This window comes from Dipodomys ordii, unplaced genomic scaffold, assembly GCF_000151885.1.
Source record: "Dipodomys ordii isolate 6190 unplaced genomic scaffold, Dord_2.0 Scaffold17, whole genome shotgun sequence".
NCBI classification, from domain to species: Eukaryota; Metazoa; Chordata; class Mammalia; order Rodentia; family Heteromyidae; genus Dipodomys; species Dipodomys ordii.
Window position 1 is genome coordinate 2,155,358 of NW_012267233.1, and position 15,215 is coordinate 2,170,572.

At 32.4% G+C, this 15,215-nt stretch overlaps 1 protein-coding gene across 3 annotated transcripts in view; it reads left to right on the forward strand.

Moving 5' to 3' along the window:
- The window catches only part of Csmd3 (CUB and Sushi multiple domains 3), a 929,488-nt gene that overhangs the window by 441,869 nt on the left and 472,404 nt on the right, over nucleotides 1-15,215 (forward strand). For all 3 annotated transcript variants that reach the window (XM_013012565.1, XM_013012564.1, XM_013012566.1), the window contains one exon: nucleotides 14,766-14,869. In XM_013012565.1, coding sequence (XP_012868019.1) covers nucleotides 14,766-14,869 — 104 coding nt within the window. The remainder of the gene's footprint in view (nucleotides 1-14,765; nucleotides 14,870-15,215) is intronic.

Below are 15,215 nucleotides of genomic sequence, written 5' to 3' on the forward strand. Positions count from 1 at the left end.
ACTACTAACAAGAGATCTGAGATGTCACAGGCAACTAGGTACCACAGTCTATAAGTTTGTCTTTTATTTGTAAACACAACCAGTCTCCTGAGGGCTTTGGTAGGAAAGTACATTAGAAAGATAGTTTGGGTAAATGCCCCAAAGTGAGATTGCTGGGTCATAGGGGAGCTCTATGTGGAGTCTTTTGAGGAACCTCCATACTGCTTTCCAAAGTGGTTGAACAAGTTTACACTCCCACCAACAGTGCAGTAGGGTTCCCTTCTGTCCACATCCCCTCCAGCATCTGTTGTTATTAGAGTTCTTGATTATAGCCATTCTAGCTGGATCAACAAAATGTGGTATATATACACAATGGAATTCTATGCCTCTATCAAAAAGAATGACATTGCCCCATTTGTTAGGAAATGAAAAGACTTGCAAAAAATTATATTAAGTGAAGTAAGCCAGGCCCAAAGAAACCATACTTCCTATGGTTTCCCTTATTTGCAATAACTAGTATATGTCTGAGACAAGCAGAAAAAGTCAGATAAGTTGATGTTAGGTGAAATGAACCCCAAGATAAGGACTTAAATGTTTTTTTCTTTCTTGCTATTGTTTCTAACACATTTATAAGATATTTCTTTATTGGTTCGTATGTCCCTCCCCCATGGTACAACCCCTGTTTTCACTGTATTTGATGTTGGTATAATTTGTGGAGGAAAAGGGAAAAAACAAATCGTTTAAATAGGGATACAGGTGGACCCATTGCAACAATGAGATGTACAAGATGTGATATCGAAAACAAACTTTACAACTTTGGCGAGGGACGGGGTAGGGTGAACAGGAGGAGGGGAGGGGAGATGGGAAAGGATAGGAAGGGGAAACAAAAGAAGAGGTAGCAATGCTTGATAAGAAATGTACTCATTAGCTTGCCCATGTAATTGTAACTCCTCTGTACGGTATTTTCACAACTAAAAAAAAAAAGAAAGATAGATAGTGAGCAGGCTTCTTATAATGCAAGGAATATGAATGGAATGTGAATACTCTGTTTACTATATCTGCTAAGTGACAGTATTTGCTGCAGTAGAAAGACTAGTGGACCAACCAGAGGGCAAAGTTCAGGATACACTTAAAGATAGGCTGAAAGCTTTTCTAGGTCATGATTCAGAAAGAGTATGGAAATCAGGAAAACCGACCAGGAGAGTCCTTTAGCCAGGAAAGTATTTAAGAACACTATTTATAGGATATTCTGGGCTTGGTAATAAGGGAAATATTTAAAGGTGCTGATCTTTTATTTTTCATCCTCCTGACTCAATCATGCCAATATAGCACCTCCAAAACTATTACCAGCCCCTGCCAATAGTACCTATTTTCTCAGTCAAATGGATGATTTATTTGCAATGCTTCACTTAAAACTAATTACTCTATCAAAGTCCAATGAATAGCAATCTGAAACGATGCAGCCATTAAGTAGAAACATGAGTTTTTGTTGTTATTGTTGTTTGTCTGCATCCTCACCAGAATGTATTGTAATGGTTACTATTCTGAGCAGGCTGAGATGGAATGTCAGTATGATTTTGATTTGCATTTCCTTTATGGGTAAGGTGAGTAAATGTATCTTCAGGTTTCAATTGGCCATTTGTATACATACACATATAATATTTATAATATTATTTTTATATATTATATAATATTTATATATTTATATTATTTATCATATATAATATTAATTTGCCCCTTTATCAATTGGATTGATTGTTCCTTTGCTATTTAATTTTTGAGCTTTTTGAATATTCTGGTGTTGTCTAAGGCCATACCACCCTGAACGCTCCCGATCTGGTCTGAATATTCTGATGTTAATTCTCTCAGCTGATGAAAATTTTAAAGCACTTTGTAGTTGTCTCTTTATTCTGGTAATTGTTTCTTTTGATATGCAGAAACATTTTAATTTTAATTGCTCTTCTTGTTCTTTTTATGGAGTAATAGGAGTCAAAGTCAGGCAATAATTTACTCATGCCTAAAATTACTAGAGTTTCACCTATTTTTCTGTAATAGTTTCATATTAGGTTGATTTTTTTGTTCCATTTGGATTTGATATTAGTACAGGGTGAGAGATGGATTTCTAGTTTCAGTCTTGTATGTGTTATGTGTAGGTACCTAGTTTTCTCAGAATTATTTGTTGAAGAAGCTATCTGGTATGCTTTATTCTTTTGCCAGTATCCAATAGTAGATGATGATAGGAATGGTTTCATTTCTAGGTTTTTGCGTTCCCCTGGTCTTCATTTGTTTGGAAGGGGGGATATTATAGTGGTATCATATTTTTTCTAATTGTAGTTCTGTAGCATATCTTTATTTATTTATTTATTTGGTACTGGAGATCAAGCGTAGGACATTGCACTTGCTATGGAAGCACTTTGCCATTGAGCTAAATCCCAGCCCCTATAGTATAATTTAAAGTCCTATGTTGTAATACACCAGTATTACTTTTTTCATTTAGCATTACTTCTGGAATTCAAGGTATTTCTTCTTCCTTGTAAATTTAAGGATTGGCATTTCTGTGAAGAAAACCATTGATATTTTAATGAAACTTGCATTGAATCTGTAGATTACTTTTGTAAATACCACTATGTTCACAGTATGAATTCTGCCAGTCCTAGCAACATGGTGGATTTTGCATCTTCTGGTATGTTCCTCAGGGTACTTTGTTTTCCTTGTAGAGGTTTTTACGTCTTTGTTTTTTTATTTTATTTTATTTTATTTTTTAGTTGTGGAAATACCGTACAGAGGGGTTACAATTAGATGGGCAAGGTAATGAGTCCCCAGCCAAAGTTGTAAAGTTTGTTTTTCGACATAACGACTTGTACATTTCATTGTTGCAATGGGTCCACCTGTATCCCTATTTAAACAATTTGTTATTGCCCTTCCCCTCCACAAAATTTTATTGTAAAGCTGATGTACAGTGGGGCAGCAGTTACATAACTCAGCTAATGAGTGCATTTCCTTTTGAACAGAGTCACCCACTCTTGCATTCTCTCCTAGGTTTTCCCCTCCAGTCTTTCTTCTCCGCCCCACCCCCACCCCAAGTTGTATAGCTCTACATAATTTCATTTTATTTAAGGCTACTCTGAATGAAATTATTTTCTTGAATTCTTTCTCAACAAATTCATATTTGGCACACAGAAAAGCTATTATTTTAGGTGATGATTTTCTGTACTGCTCCATTGCTAAAAGTGACTATCACATGTAGGAGTGTTTTGATGGGATTATTAGAATCCTTTAAGGACCATATCATCTGTGAATATGAATAATTTTACCTTTTCCTTTGCTAGTTGAATTCTTTTTATTTCTGTCTTTTGCCTTATGGCTCTGGCTACAATTTATATTTTATGTTGAATAACAATGAAGAATGTTGCCTGACAAGAGGAAATGATATCATTATGTCACCATGTAGTATGATGTTAGCTACAGGATTATTACATTGATGCACATTTTTCTACTAGTTTATTTTTTATCCTTAAACAATATTTATCCTAAAAAGAAAGCTTTTATCCTAAAAAAATGAAGCAAAAAATATTGAATTGTTGGCTGGAATCTTACCTAGTACAGCCTCTATGAAAATCAAATTGGTGCTATCTCAAAGCAACTAAAATTATACATACCTTGTTTTGCCATACGAAACATGGTATACATTCAAAGGATAATAAATTAATAAGAGAAAAATACTAGCTGGTTCCTTTATTTCAACTATGTTTATAGTAACCAAACTGTGGAATGGGCTACAATGTTGAACAATAAACATATGAGCAAGCAGACAATGGTATTTACATACTCCATAAAGAAACAAAATTATGACATTTCCAGGAAAATGGATGAAATTAGAGAACATTATATTGGGCAAGATAAATACTATAGGTTGCTTGACAAAAGAATAAGTGGAAGGGTACTGAGAACAGGGAAGAGGAGTATACATATCAAAGTGCATTGTTCTGGTGTATGGAACTATCATATAACCTCTTAATATTATGAAGGTATTCTAATAAAAATATAATTAGATAATGACAAAGAAATGAGTGGGAAAACTAATTTTAAAAGAGTTATCTCTGGATAGAGGACTATAGGTATATTTTCTTTTAATGTGAAGTTAATAAAAGTCATGTCAAAATTCAATAATATATATGATGTTTTCTCATAAATCCTTGGAAATAATGCTAAACTCTTAAAAAGCAGGGAAGAAGTACAATCGCTACTTTCTGTTTCGTGAACCTTTTTTTAATTTTTTGGTTTTTTCTGTCTCTGTTTTCCTAAAATTTCCTCTATCTTCTTAAGTCTTTGCCAAAATGTAGCCTCCTCTATCATTTTCTCAATATTAACAACTAAAACTATTTTCACTGTACTTTTTCTCCTTTTTGTTTATCTAAATTCAAAATCCATTATACTGAGTACAGCTCTTTAATATTTCTCAAAATCGTTTAAATCTCTTTCACCCAGATTTTCATTATTCTCTCTTAGATTACCAACCAACTTCCCAAGTAGTAAATCTTCATCTCATTTTTATGCCTATCACACAGACTATTTATGCTTACAAAATATTCTGATACAATTTTGCTCTAAGGTGATATAATGTTCTTTCTTGATAAAATGTTTTTTTTTGTTTTTTGTTTTATTTTGGTTCCATATAACTCAATACAGGGAATCTTGAGCAACCTGAATTACTGTTAGATTTCTTGGATCATGCTAGTGCACTACTTTAGCTCAGTACATTTTCAGAGCTCTCCAGTCAGGAAACACATTGCTGTCTTTCATGGAAATACATTCCTCTATTTTGTTTGCATCTCTTTAAACTCACAGACTTGGTTTATTCCTGACCTTCTCTAGGATTTAGTTAACCTTTCCATCTTTTCATAGAAGACTGTCCTGTTTCCTATTCGGATTAGTTATGCCTGCTCTAAATACAGTTTCATCTATTGCCATATTATATTGTTAGTATATTTTTCCTCTTTTACATTCCCTCAGTTTGACTCTTAAGACAAAAAAGAAAAGTTTTGAGTCTATATTCTTCACATCTATTGCAGTAATTGTCAAATGGGAACTTCCCCCTGAATACTTATTACAGTAAACAAATTTTTCTAGGAAATGTTTTTGTAAGTACTATATGTTCTGGCTTCCCGTCGGAATTCCTTTGATTATTACAAAAAAAAAAAAGACAATGTAGTTGTGTTTTGTTTGTTCTGCTCTTGTATATGTGTCACTTTTTCCACATGGAATGTCCTTAACAATATAATATTGACATAGCAATTGTTTTCAAATGATATGAATAATGAAACTTTAGTATTCTATACACCCAGAGTCAAACAGGATATATAGCTTCAAAGTACACAGCCTAATCGGTTTATTATGTATCTTGTTTAATTTTGAAATTTTCTTAATCTAGCAGAGCAATACATGGTGCCAGGAAACAAATACTGGGAAATAAAAAGACAGCAGAACTATAATCAGATAGCTGTACCATTTTTCTTTTATAATTACTTCCTTATCATTTTAATTTAGTGGGCAATGACCTTTCACATTCAAGAGAAAGCAAAATACTTTGTGTATTTTTATTGACAACCCAATGACAATTTAATAAATCCAAGACTTTACCTGGCAACTACAATATTTTTCTAGGTAAAAATCTCGATCTACAATAGATTTTACAAAAGAATAAATGTTGATTTCTTTCCTTCAGGAAGTTTCTATCATTAAATAGAGAACATAAAATAATAAACCCATAAATAAACACTTCACAATTTGAAGAAAACATCCCATGTGGAATAAAGAGTGCCTGATAGAATTTTCAGTAGTCTGTAGAAGTAGGTCATATTCAAGCCAATGTTGCAAGATGACCAGAGACTACCAACGCAGAGAAGAGTGTTTCTGGAACCAAAGAAATAATCTCATAAATGCCCATGCTGAACTTGATTGTATTCAAGAAACTGAAAAAAAAAAGACACCGGTCTTTAGGCATAGTGACATAAGTGGAGATTGAGTGACATTCAGTATGTCCAGATGAACCTTCTTGTACAAATAGAAAAGACTTTTACTGAGCCTAACACATATTTTTCACTTGATTTTTTTTTGGGGGGGTCCGGTCATAGGGCCTGAACTCTGAGCCTGGGTGCTGTCCCTTAGCTCTTCAGCTCAAGGCTAGCACTCTACCACTTGAGCCACAGCACCACTTCCGGCTTTTTTTTCTTTTTGCTTAAGTGGTGCTGGGGAATCGAACCCAGGGCCTCATGCATGTAAGACAAGCACTCTACCACTGAGCTACCTTCCCAGCCCATATTTTTGTTCCAAATTAATTTGTTAATATACTAGTTAACATATAAAGTTGTAAGAAATAATCTTTTAAAACTAAGAATATTATCTTTGGATATATTATTCAGTGTATGGAAATTCAAGTTGATCATGTATATACTTTACAGTAGCTAATCCTGAATAAATGATGGAAAAGAGCCAATAAGTTTATACTGTTGTGCTATAGATTTAATATTTGGAGCATTTTTCCTTTCATGTAGCCTCTTCTGTAAAGCATTTGTAGTGCCTTATTCAGTCTGTCATTGTTACATGTTTGCAGTCTCCTTCAGGGAAAGACCAGTGCACAGGTACAAAAGGAATAGAAAAATAAAACAAAACTAAAAGCTTTTATCATTCCATCAATATTTCACCACATCCTCAGGCTTTCCCCCTCTGCTTTCTCTAAAACATGAGCCCTTGAAAGAATTGAAACTATTAACCCAATACTGCCAACAGAATAGATGAAGCCAGAGAATTTCCTGAGCTGGCACTTCTCATTTCTAATGGACAAGCCAAAACTCTTGGAATATATCTTCTGTAATAAAATATCTAAGTATAGATATTATACTTCTAGAATATAAGAGATAATTTTTTCTCTACAATGAGATTACTTGCAAAGGATAAAGTAGTGGATACTCATATATCCCACATTAAAACTTGGCCTTGCATATTTAACTATTTTACAACCTGTATAAGCTTAACATTTCTGTTTCTCAAAAAATACACAATTTAGAATGAGTACTAATTAGTCATTCTTCAGTAACATATGTGTATATGTATGATTCAGTAATGCATATATACGCACATTCTGTCAAGATCATTTGAAGATTTATTTATTTTTTAATATTTTTATTGTCAAGGTGAATTAAAGAGGGGCCACAATTACATATAAGGTAGTAAGTACATTTCTGGTTGAACTAGTTACCCCTTCCCTCATTTTTCTCCCACTTTCTCTCCTCCCTAACTTCCGATAAATAGACCATTTCCAAAATATTGTCTTGTGAGTATCGCTATTGCATTGTTTCACCCTTTGTTCTTTGTCTCACCATTTTGTTGTTCCCCTTCCCTTCCTTATTTCAGACAAAAGTTTTCAAATTTTACTGCTACATTAAATATGTAAAGTTAAAAATGTGATACATATCTATCATGTATAAATTAGATACTCTCCTTGGGCTCACCTTTTCTTCTTGCAAGTATCTATTTCATGGTACTTATTTAGTCTTTTTAAAGAATTACTATTTGAGCTTTCCAGAATCTATTACACTTTAGTTGATTCAATTGTAACCCCTTACTTAGCATCCAGTGCAGTACTTACAGATTTATAGGCACATTCTAGCTACCACAAATGAGGGAAAACATGAAACCTATGCTTTCTGGGTCTGGCTTACTTCACTTAAGTTTTTCAAGTCTTTCATTTCTGTATGACTGGTACAATATCAATATTTCTGATGGGCGAGTATAATTATTCTCTGAGTGTGTATGTGCATGCATCTCTCTCTCTTTCTCTCTCTGTCTCTCTCTATCTCTATCTCTCTAGTTATCTATATCACATTTTCTTGATCAGTCCATACACTGAGAACACACTAAAACCACCAGTACAACCATATTCATTGTAACCCTGCTTGCACTCTTCATCCCTATTTCCACTTCCCAAGCAGAGGTCTTCACTCTGGCTCATACTTCCCTCTCTCCGTTTGCATCTAGGTTTTCTTTGCTTCTAATGGGAGCATACAAAATATAGCTATCACCTTATGAATACTAACTAAAATTCTTAATTTCCTGCTTATCACATACAAAATAAAATTCATTTTTCTTAACCCTGTTTTCTCCATCCTCTTCAACATACCTCCACATAACTTTCTGTGTCAGTGCTTATGTTTCAGAAAGAAAAAGCTCTTTCCACCATGTCATTTCTTATTACCCTGGAATGTTTTTCCAGAGTCTCATTTCCACCTTCTATTGCACTGAGGGTTTCCTGTTGTTGGAAACCTTTCTCCTTTATTTTCCAAATATATCAGTCAACTGTCATCTCAGCTTCTATGTAGCCCATGATTCTATGTCTCTACAGGCTCAGTACTGTGCAATGCTTCATTCTCCTGTCTTGTCTCCCATTTGCAATGTGCTTATCATGATCTGGAGGTATATTAAGAAACAGTGCTTTAATTAGATGTCAAGTTGATTGTGTTACATGGCATTTGAATACCATAAACTTAATTAAATGTTGCCTATTTCATAATCATGTATATATTATGCATCAGGATTTCTTCAACTAGTTAAAAAAGAGTTGTTTATAAGAAAATGATTGATTGTCATTCTGAAACACACATGACAGGAAAACAGGAGAGAGAGACAATTTTAGCAGCTTCAAGTGTGGGTGATAACTATCCTCTTTGAATCACAGTGGGGTTGACAAAGAAGGAATTTCATTCTCAAGTTCCATTGAAAAAGATGTGAACTATTTTAGGGTGATTAGCTTATCTTGTCAAATAATAACTGTCCCCTATTAATGCACTGAATATGTTATTTTACCAACCACAGTTAATGTAATATTTACTTCAACACATGAAAGTATAAATTATAAGAATTATTTTATGACTGTCAGATGATTTGTTCGAGTAATGCAACATTTATGATAGTGATGGAACTTGAGATTTATTCGACCAAATTTGGTCATAGATAGAAAAGATATATGTATTTTATATATATTAGATTGAGAGATTATATATTACATATAGATTATGTTAAGGTTATATGTTGCAAAATCATATATAATTTATATATATTACATAATAGAAATTAATATATAATCTAAATAGATAAAATATATATGTAATTTGATATTTTGTATATGAAATTAATATATAATCTAAATAGATAAAATATATATGTAATTTGATATTTTGTATATATACTCTATATAGGTTATACATAGATAAATCTATATATGTAAATTAGATATATAATAAGTTATATATGTATATTCTATCCATCTAGTTGTTAGTAAATTGAATGAGACTGTCAATTAGCATATATGATTAAGGTATACTTCACAGAACTCTGTATGAGCCCATCATTACCTGTAACATGAGGATGTATTGATGAGGATGTATAAGTGAACAAAATTAAGTCTTGTTTAAAAGTAAAATTTCCAAGATGAAAAGGAAATGACTGATGAAAAGATAATCAGGAGCATCTGCCATTCTATTTCTCTATTTATCAAATGCTTATCCAATTTAACTGTTTTTCTAGGAATTTACTTTGAAAAGAACTATTCCTGAAATTTATTTTCTGTCTACATTAAGAAAATAATCCCAAACTGTCATCTCTTTGCTACATGTAAGGTTGAATATAGAGACCCTAAGAGAAGTACTGGCTTCTGAACTACAAGTAGATGAAGTATCTCACTGTTATAAACACCTGCTTATCCTAAACAATAAACAATGACAAAAATAAACCAGAATTGCCATCAAAACTATGTTGAGAGAATTACAATAATACTATACTAACAACTCTTTGACAACCATAGCCCATTGTAGTTGACCTGGGGATGACTAGTTTCTGTAATAGTGGAATAAATTCCATGATAAGCCTAGCATAGTAGAGTATGAATTGAAAATCCTTCATCAGATCATAAAATGCATAATGAAAGTCTCAGTGTTTTAAAGCTCCTGTATGTGAGGTGCAGACATGAAAGAGAAGCAGATATTGCAGTAGTTTTAACAAATTATATTATGAAAATCAGCCTTGAACTTTCTAATAAGTGGCCTTACTAAAAATGTAACATTTACTTCTATGTATCAATTATTTTATTCTAGATTTTCCATGTTAAAATGCATAATATTGGTAATAATGGACTATTTGCAAACTAAATTGTTTGATCAAATCCATAATAAGCAATAAGATATAAACCAGTCACACTCCAAAATCGGAATGAAAAAAGTGAATTTTTGTTTACAAAATTCAAGAAAATTATAAACCTGTTGAGTGCTTTAAAAGTATATTTTATAATCCTCTTCAGAGAAGTTTCTTTTTGAATGGCCAATAGACACATGAAGAAATGCTCAACTTCTCTAGTCATAAAAGAAAAGCAAGTCAAAACAGCATTGATTCCACATCACCCAAGTTACAATGGCTATAATCAAGAAATCTAGTAACAACAGATGGTGGAGGAGATGTGGACAAAAGGGAACCCTACTGCATTGTTGTTGGGAGTGTAAACTTGTTCATCCACTTTGGAAAGCAGTATGGAGGTTCCTCCAAAGACTCCACATAGAGCTCCCCTATGACCCAGCAATCCCACTTTTGGGCATTTACCCAAATGACCACTAACAAGGCCATACTAAGGCTATCAGCCCAATTATATTTATTGCAGCATTATTTACCATAGCTAAGATATGGAACCAACCCAGATGCCCCTCAGTAGATGAATGGATCAAGGAAATGTGATATATATATATATATATGTATAGATATATACATATATATATCACATATATACACACACATATATGTATATATCTATATCTATATATATGTGAATTCTATGCCTCCATCAGAAAGAATGACATCACTCCATTTGTTAGGAAATGGAAAGACTTGGAAAAAAATATATTAAGTGAAGAAAGCCAGGCACAAAGAAACACAGGTCCTATGGTTTCCCTTATTTGCAATAACTAGTATATGTCTAGGACAAGCAGAAAAGGTCAAAAGCTATGTACATATGACCATATAAGGTGATGCTAAGCGAAATGAGCCCCAAGATGGGGACACAAGAGGTTTTATCTTTGTTGCTGTTGTTTTTAATCTACTTTATAATATACTATGTGATTTTTTTGTTTCTTTTGTATGTTCTTCCCCTATGGTATTACCCCTGTTTTTACTGTATTTGATTCTGTTGCCCTTCATCCTGTATATACATTTTTCTAATTTTGGGAGGGGAAGGGAAATAACAAAATGCTGAAATAAGGAAACAGGCTGACCCATTGTAACAATGAGATGTACAAGGTATTATGTTGAAATTGAACTTTACAACTTTGGGTGGGGAGGGAGGAGTTGATGAGGTGTGGATAGAAAGGATGGTGGGGGAAAAGCAAAGGGGGAGTAACAATGCTTGATAGGAAATGTACTCATTACTTTACTCATGTAACTGTAACCCCTCTGTACAGTATCTTTACTATATATACATACATGCATTAAATAAAAAATATATTTTTTCATCTTGTTCCTTCTTAATAATATGAGATAGGATATTTTTCCAAGAAATGATTTGGTACTCGATAAACACAATGTGAGACATTCTTTCTATACGAACAGATACATTTTCCCCCATTTACTTTGTAAGTACTTTAGGGTTGTTACTAAATAAACATGTACTGACAACATGCATATTACATTTATAATTATTTATTTTTATATTGCTTTTCACTTCTACATTTTGTGAAAATAAATAGTTGGACATTTTTATATGATATGGGAGTATTTAGAAAGAACATTTCACACTAATCTCCTGATATATTTATTTCATTAAAATATAAATGGAATATTTGTTGCTTTGTTTTCATTTTTCCAAATTAATTGTTTACTTCATGAGAATTTTCCTCCTTATAAGTAGTACAATAGAATATTTTAAACTTTTACCATAATGCTTTGTTTGTATTAATGAAGGTTAGTTTTTATTGCATATGTTTTACTTCTACTGAACAATTCCTGCAGTAATGTTAAAAATAGGAATAAATGAATCTAATTAAAAGGAATGGTTTCTACAAATTCAAACTATTTTGCTTCTTGATTATTGTCATTGAAAGTGTTGAATTAGCGTGTCTAAGATTTCAGTAATAGCTCAGTAGTTAAGTACTTTTACAACCATATATGAATTAGTAATTAATTCATCACTTAATTTAAAATGAAATGATATTTTTATTGCTGCATGCATTCATGCATGGATATGAGTTACAAATCAAAAAAAAAATCTACCATTAAATCGGTTTCTAAATCCTTCAGAAAATAATTAAATAATAATGGATATCAAGAGCTTGGCATAAAAGTAGTAATCAATCGGACTACCATTGTAGGCCCCTAATTTGTTTCTACTAGCCATTGGGCTTTGTAAGGCATGTGAAATGGACATTTCCTAGTTTTAATTGTAACTTAGTCTTGCATCTAGTGTGCACTAGATTTCATTAAGGTTGATCATAGCCTTAAATTTTCTAGTGGAATGAACTAAATCGGCACTATGAAAGACACGTCCAGTGAAATAGCAGAAGTACATATTTTTCATTATATGTTGGTTTAGAAGAAAATAAAGGAATTGTCTAAGAATAGAAGATGGAAGAAACCTTGATTTTTCCTGATGTATATAGTAGTAAGCCTGGATTTAGTTCACCAAGTATTCAGCCTACTTTCCTTGGGTAGTAGCTGACATGGAATTTAGCTAAGATGTCCTCAAAAATACATTAATGGGCTCTAGTTTGAAAGTAACACTTGGATACAGTTAGAACAAAGTTAATAACAAGCTGAATTTCTGAAAAAAATCACAAAGCTTAAATTCAACTGAAAAATGAGTTCACCATAAAATATCACTAAATATAGATGGAAGGCAACACTTAAAATTTCAGATTCAGACACTGAAAGATGTCCATTATTCTAGGTAGCTAAAATAAGAAATATCAATGCAGGTTTATCTATGTTTTCTTGATGTTGGAATCTCATTTTATAATGGATGCAGGAATGGTGGTAGAAAGAGAGGGATGGATAGGTGGCTCAATATCATGAGCTACATCACAGTTTCTTTATCTATTTATCTATCTTTGGACAGCTAACTAGTTTCCATAGTGGGCCTATTGTGGATAACGTTTCAGAGAGTATGACAGCATAGGCTTCCTCACAGTGTGTTTATTTATCTGCTTACTTCATCTCCTTTTCATGAGGATTACTAGGTCCCTTTCAATGAGGATTATTGGGTCACTTGGTCTACTTTAAATTTCTTTAGGAGCCAAGTTATTATTTTCCATAATGTACCTATCTGCCTTTCCAATAATAGCATACACGGTTTATCCCTATCATTCATCCACTAATACTAATTATATCCTTGTTGCAGTAGTGGCATATCTAATACATGCCCTGTGATTTTTTTTTTTTGATCGTGGGGCTTGAACTCTGGGCCTTAATGCTGTCCTTGAACTCTTCAGCTCAAGGCTAGTGCTCTACCATTTCGAGCCACAGTACCATTTCTTGTTTTCTGGTGGACTTTCCTGTCCAATCTGGCTTTGAACTGCTATCCTAATATTTCAGCCTCCTACATCTGGCTTGATTTTTACTCAACTCTAGAGCCACTAGTATGTTCTCTGATTCTATTAAATCAAGGATTTAAACTTTCACATATAAGGGAGAACACATGATAATTTTGTCCTATTGTTCCTACTTCACTTAACAGAAAGTTCTCTTATAATATCCATGTTTAGCAAAAAAACAGAATTTCATATTTTTATGTCTCAATTGTTTTATTATATATAATGGAATAGACACACATGCATACATACACACATATCACATAGTTGGACAGATTTTCTTTATCTATTTGTGAAAAATTAATCTCATATGATGACAATTATAAATAATAAGTGACAATTGTCCGAACTTATAACTTAACAGTAGTTACCATTTATTCTCAAATAATGTTTGTATTTCTATTTGGTATCAAATGTTGAATAGTATATTATTATACATTACACTTAGTTCAATACCTGATTACATATGGGATAGTACAGTATTGAGGCAATTTCTTAATTTAGTATTAATTGCCTATATTTTAATATTATGTTAAATATTTAATGATTATAAATTAAGTAAATTTAAGTTATAAGTAAGCATATAAACAATGTATAAATATAGGCCTATATTGCAATATGAAATAATTCTATACTATATAGAATTCTAAACTATATAGTATAGTGTAATGATCTCTCAAAGTATTCTTAAGATTCTGTTACAAAAGGATACTACAAAAATAAACCAGATATAACTAAATCTAGTCATGTAGATTTAAATTTTGCTGTAACAATTTTCAGGCTTTACTAATGAATGAAAATTGCACACTGTTTTTCCAAGTTAATGTTATGAAAAATATGCAAAATCACTCTCCACCTACTTGTACTTTTACAAAGTCATCTTAAAGTAGATTTGCATTAATCATGTTTCAAGTGCATGCATAAGAATGTTTTATATGCATAAACCATGCCATTCATTGAAAATTTAATGTAGAAAATAAAAGATAATATTTAAAAACCCCATGATGATCTAATGATTAAATTTGAAGACCTTTTGAACATGATTTGCTTTTATGCTTTTGAAATTCATAGATATTCTGAAATACATTTAATTTTTTCTGCCACTATTTCCCATTTCATTTTTTTCCATGTTGCAATCTTTCATGGTTTTGATCTGTTTATTGCTAGGTTATACAGATAAATTTTGAAGAATTTGATCTGGAGATTGGCTATGACACCTTGACTATCGGGGATGGAGGTGAAGTTGGAGACCCTAGAACAGTACTCCAAGTGTAAGTTATTAAATCTTACTTTTTTGTCTTAATTCTTCAGGTTGAGATGAATTTTGTCTAAAGATCTAATTATTAAGTATGTATTATGTCCCTATTTCTTTTTATATCAGAGAACAAAAGTGGGTTGCATTTTTGAAATATTATTAAGTGAATTTGCTTTTCATATCAGCCAATAAGTTTGGCTCCTGATTTTACTCATAGCTATTCAAAAGCCTTAGGTCAGGAGGGTTGCAATTGGCAGGTAGCTCAGGTTAAAAAAAGCCCATTCAACCACATCTCCAAAATAACCAAGGGAAAACTGGGTTTATAGAAGTGTGGCTCAAGTCATAGAGCACTTGCTAGGCAA